The sequence below is a fragment of the Sinocyclocheilus rhinocerous genome, unplaced genomic scaffold (assembly GCF_001515625.1).
Source record: "Sinocyclocheilus rhinocerous isolate Xijiao unplaced genomic scaffold, SAMN03320098_v1.1 scaffold368, whole genome shotgun sequence".
NCBI lineage: Eukaryota > Metazoa > Chordata > Actinopteri > Cypriniformes > Cyprinidae > Sinocyclocheilus > Sinocyclocheilus rhinocerous.
The window spans coordinates 687,085-691,054 of NW_015664681.1; the positions used below are offsets into that span (position 1 = coordinate 687,085).

Here is a 3,970-nt window from a genome sequence, read left to right on the forward strand (position 1 = left end):
TTTTTGATCAGATGCAGCCCTAGTGAGCGTAAGAGATCAAACCTTTGAATTGTAGCATACATTATGATTTTAAATCTGTCTGAATCAAACAACAACCTCTGTACAAATTGCAATTGCCTACTGTTTTTTTGGCTATCCCAGGGTATAAACGTAATCCCAGCCAGACAGCAATGTTTGTGATGGTATACTAGTATTGTATAGTTTTGTAACCCTATTTGTTTTTCCCACAGTGAAGAAGAATTACCCACACCCAGTGCGCTTGAAGAGAAGGTATACACACACAAATTAAGCATATAAATATACTATACAGGTGATATGTATTCAAACAGCATGTGAATATACTATTCAAACAGCGTTTTTTTTTTTTTTTTTTTTGCGTACACAACTAGCACACAAAAGATAACACACAGGATCACAGAATGAATAAGTAGCAGTGTGGAGGCTCTTTTGTAAACCGGCTTACGGTGACCTTCAGACATGAGCGTTTAGTACACAAGATTGTGTGGCAGACACAGCTGGGCTGTCTGGAGGTGTGCTCTCATGTGACGTATTCACAGCGTGGAGGTGGCTGATGCATTTCCCAGCTGACATTTGTGCAGTCGTGTTGTGGCACGTAAAGGTTAAAGACTAGGGGTGGAAAGAGTGAAAGCGGTCCTCAGAACAGATGTTAATGGCAGCAGGGTGATCTGAATGCCTGTTCTGCATCTAATCTCAGAGTACTTATACAAATGAGGAAAGAAATATTGCTTCCTTAGACAAAAACACAAGAGGGTTGTTTGTGCCATGTAGCAGATATTTATACTCATACCTGTCTGTTAATGGACTCTGAGGATTAGAAGCATGTATGTTATGCACCGTATACCACTGATGACACATTCTTTCAGCTTTTTTTTTTATTATTTAATTCTTTTAAAAGTAAATAATTGAAATCCTATGAAGATGTGAGAACTACACTACCATTTAAAAGTTTGGATTTAAGATGTTGAATGTCTTTGAAAGAAGTCACTTATGCTCAGTGCTCACCAAGGCCGCATTTATTTGAAAACCGTAATATTTTGAAATGTTAAAACTGTTTGATTTTAATATATTTTCAAATGCAACTTATTTTTGTGATGCTAAGCTGAAATTTCAGCAGCCATTACTCCAATCTTCAGTGTCACTTGATCCTTCATATATGTTAATTTGCTGCTCAAGAGACTCTTCTTCTTCTTCTTCTTCTTCTTCTTCTTCTTCTTCTTCTTCTTCTTCTTCTTCTTCTTCTTCTTCTTCTTCTTCTTCTTCTTCTTCTTCTTCTTCTTCTTCTTCTTCTTCTTCTTCTTCTTCTTCTTCTTCTTCTTCTTCTTCTTCTTCTTCTTGGATAAAAAAAGCACAATTATTAAATAAGATACGGTTATTTTTATTATTATTGATGTTTTTGGGTGATGATTGGTGTATGATTATTTTGTGTTGACTGAAAAGTAATGAAAATTAAACAGAAAATTAACTTTTTAATCAAATCTATTTTTTTTGTTTTGTTTTTGCAAATCATAATTCATCAGATTTCATTGTTTTTCCCTGTACAGCAAAAACAGGTGGAGATTGAGAGGGTGCAGAAATGGTTGAAAATGCTGAAGAACTGGAGCAAGTACAGGAACAGTGACCGGGTGAGCTTCACCTCAAGAGGTTGTGATCATTTCTCTGAAAATCAGAGAGAGCACTGTGATGTAGCTCCATGGAGAACCAGAGTGATGCTTAAAACACACACACACACACTTGTTCTTACTCCTGGTGTCTTTGTGCAGATGATTAAGAGGGTGTATAAAGGCGTCCCACTACAGCTGAGAGGACAGGCCTGGGCCCTGCTACTGGATGTTGAGAAAGTCAAGAGTGACAATGCAGGAAAATATGAGGTACAACATTAAAAACATGCGTGCATACACATTCACACACAGTAACTCGGCAGATTTAGCTGTGACCTACGGACACTACGTAGCCGCAAGTCTCTGCTGGCCTAAAGCCGGGTGTTTGGTTAGAGTGGGATTACTGAAGTGGTGTTGTGGTAGAGCTATTTCAAAGGGATTAGTGTGATCTGAAAACAGACAGATGGCTGATAGAAGGCATGGAAAGAGATGGAAGAGAACAAAACAAGAAAAACAAACCTTCAGAGCTGCTGAGATTTTACAACAAGCAAGAAGTATTATAGTTTCCAAGGTAACTGTTCTTTACCTGTGTCATGTTTGGTGGTTAGTTTTTCCGTGTATATATTGCTGTGGGTTTGAATTATGAGTTTGTTGGTTATTGTCACTATTTATGGTGTTCTTAGTATATATTTCACATTATTAGTTTAACTATTTATTTTATCAAATAAATGCAGCTGTGGTGAACATACAAGACTTTTGAAAACGTTAAAACTGACCCAAAACTTTGAACGGTAGTGTGTATATCATGAGCAGAATTTTTTTTATATAAGAGAATAAAAGTAGTTACAGTATGTGATAAATGAGATGTATTAGTCAGCTGTTCATTTTGACAAAATAAACCACTCAGTATTGTAGGTATAATATCACATAATTAAATCTAGAAATGGTTGTCTTCTAACGTCATCTTGTACTGCATGGTAACTTATCAACACTGAATCTATTTTTGATGAAGCCATTTGTTTGATTGACAGAGAATGAAGGAGCAAGCCCAGCTGTACTCTCCAGAAATCAAACAGATTGACCTTGATATCAACAGGACCTTTCGAGAACACATCATGTTCATGGATCGATTTGGTGTAAAGTAAGTAACACATGAACACATTAAAATAATTTGATTATATGCCTTAAGGCATACATTTAGTAAGGTTAAAAAAACTGCCCTTGTAGGTTAAAAATGTCTCTGGAAATCAATTTAAGGGAAATGATCTCTTAACTGAAATGTGTATATTTGTTTAGGTGTAGGATTAATTTTCTGTTTTTATCCTGGCTTTACAAATCCTGCAAAGTGTCCTCCTTTTTGGTGATATGGCCTCTTTAGACATGTCTAATTGAAGGCTAAGCTCCTAAATTAGAAATTTATTGAGGCAAAAGTCATAGTTAATAGTTAGTTAATAGTGAGAATTTGTCCCCAAACTAAAGTGTGGCCGATATGCACCTAAAATACAGACACATTTACAGAACAGGGACATGTACAGTGCATGTTTATTGCGAAATGAATGCACAAATTTGCTCAAACATCTCTCGTATTGGCTATTTATGTGCTTTATGAAAGTGCCAGAGTGTATGTTCATCAACATCTCAGTCTCTCTTCGCCACTTCTGCAGACAATCTCTGGAGCTGATTTCTGCATTTTGAGAGCTTGTTCCCCAAGCAGGCCAGAAAAGGGAGTGATGTCACTGTGGGTTTAATGGATTGCAGGCCTTAGAGAGCCAAGTGGAAAGTCTCGCTCATCTGAAGGGTGTCATTAATGCTCACACATGAAGGGAGGGCCTCAACTTTAATTTGAGGAGCGAATGCATCTTTGTGGAAAAAATATGGATGTTTGGTTCATGTGTTGTTGATGTGTGTTTGTTTCATTGTGCACTTTCAGTAAAAGACAGAGTTTGAGTCTGACAACACTTTTCTTCTCTTCACAGGCAGCAGTCTTTGTTCCATGTGCTCTCTGCGTACTCTGTTTACAATACGGTAAGTGTGCGATCACATCTATGCTTAATAAAGAGATGTTACATAATCGCTGACTTTGTCTGTTCTTGTCCACAGGAAGTGAGTTACTGCCAGGGCATGAGTCAGATTGCTGCCATACTGTTAATGTTCATGAATGAAGAAGATGCATTCTGGGCTTTGTCCCAGCTCTTAACCAATCAGAAACATGCCATGCATGGTGAGTCCTCCTCATTTATTCTGCTCTTGGCTAAGAATTTTAATGTTGATTTAATTTTTTTTTTAAACGGATAAGGCTATATATATATATATATATATATATATATATATAATATAAAGTCATATGCCTA

The 3,970-nt window shown here is 36.8% G+C and overlaps 1 protein-coding gene across 1 annotated transcript in view; it reads left to right on the forward strand.

The window, feature by feature from the left end:
* LOC107730277 (USP6 N-terminal-like protein) overlaps nucleotides 1–3,970 on the forward strand; it is a 27,720-nt gene that overhangs the window by 14,460 nt on the left and 9,290 nt on the right. Inside the window, exons 4-9 of the mRNA XM_016541063.1 lie at nucleotides 231–270; nucleotides 1,563–1,643; nucleotides 1,782–1,889; nucleotides 2,651–2,760; nucleotides 3,596–3,644; nucleotides 3,720–3,840. Of these exons, the coding sequence (XP_016396549.1) occupies nucleotides 231–270; nucleotides 1,563–1,643; nucleotides 1,782–1,889; nucleotides 2,651–2,760; nucleotides 3,596–3,644; nucleotides 3,720–3,840 (509 nt within the window). The remainder of the gene's footprint in view (nucleotides 1–230; nucleotides 271–1,562; nucleotides 1,644–1,781; nucleotides 1,890–2,650; nucleotides 2,761–3,595; nucleotides 3,645–3,719; nucleotides 3,841–3,970) is intronic.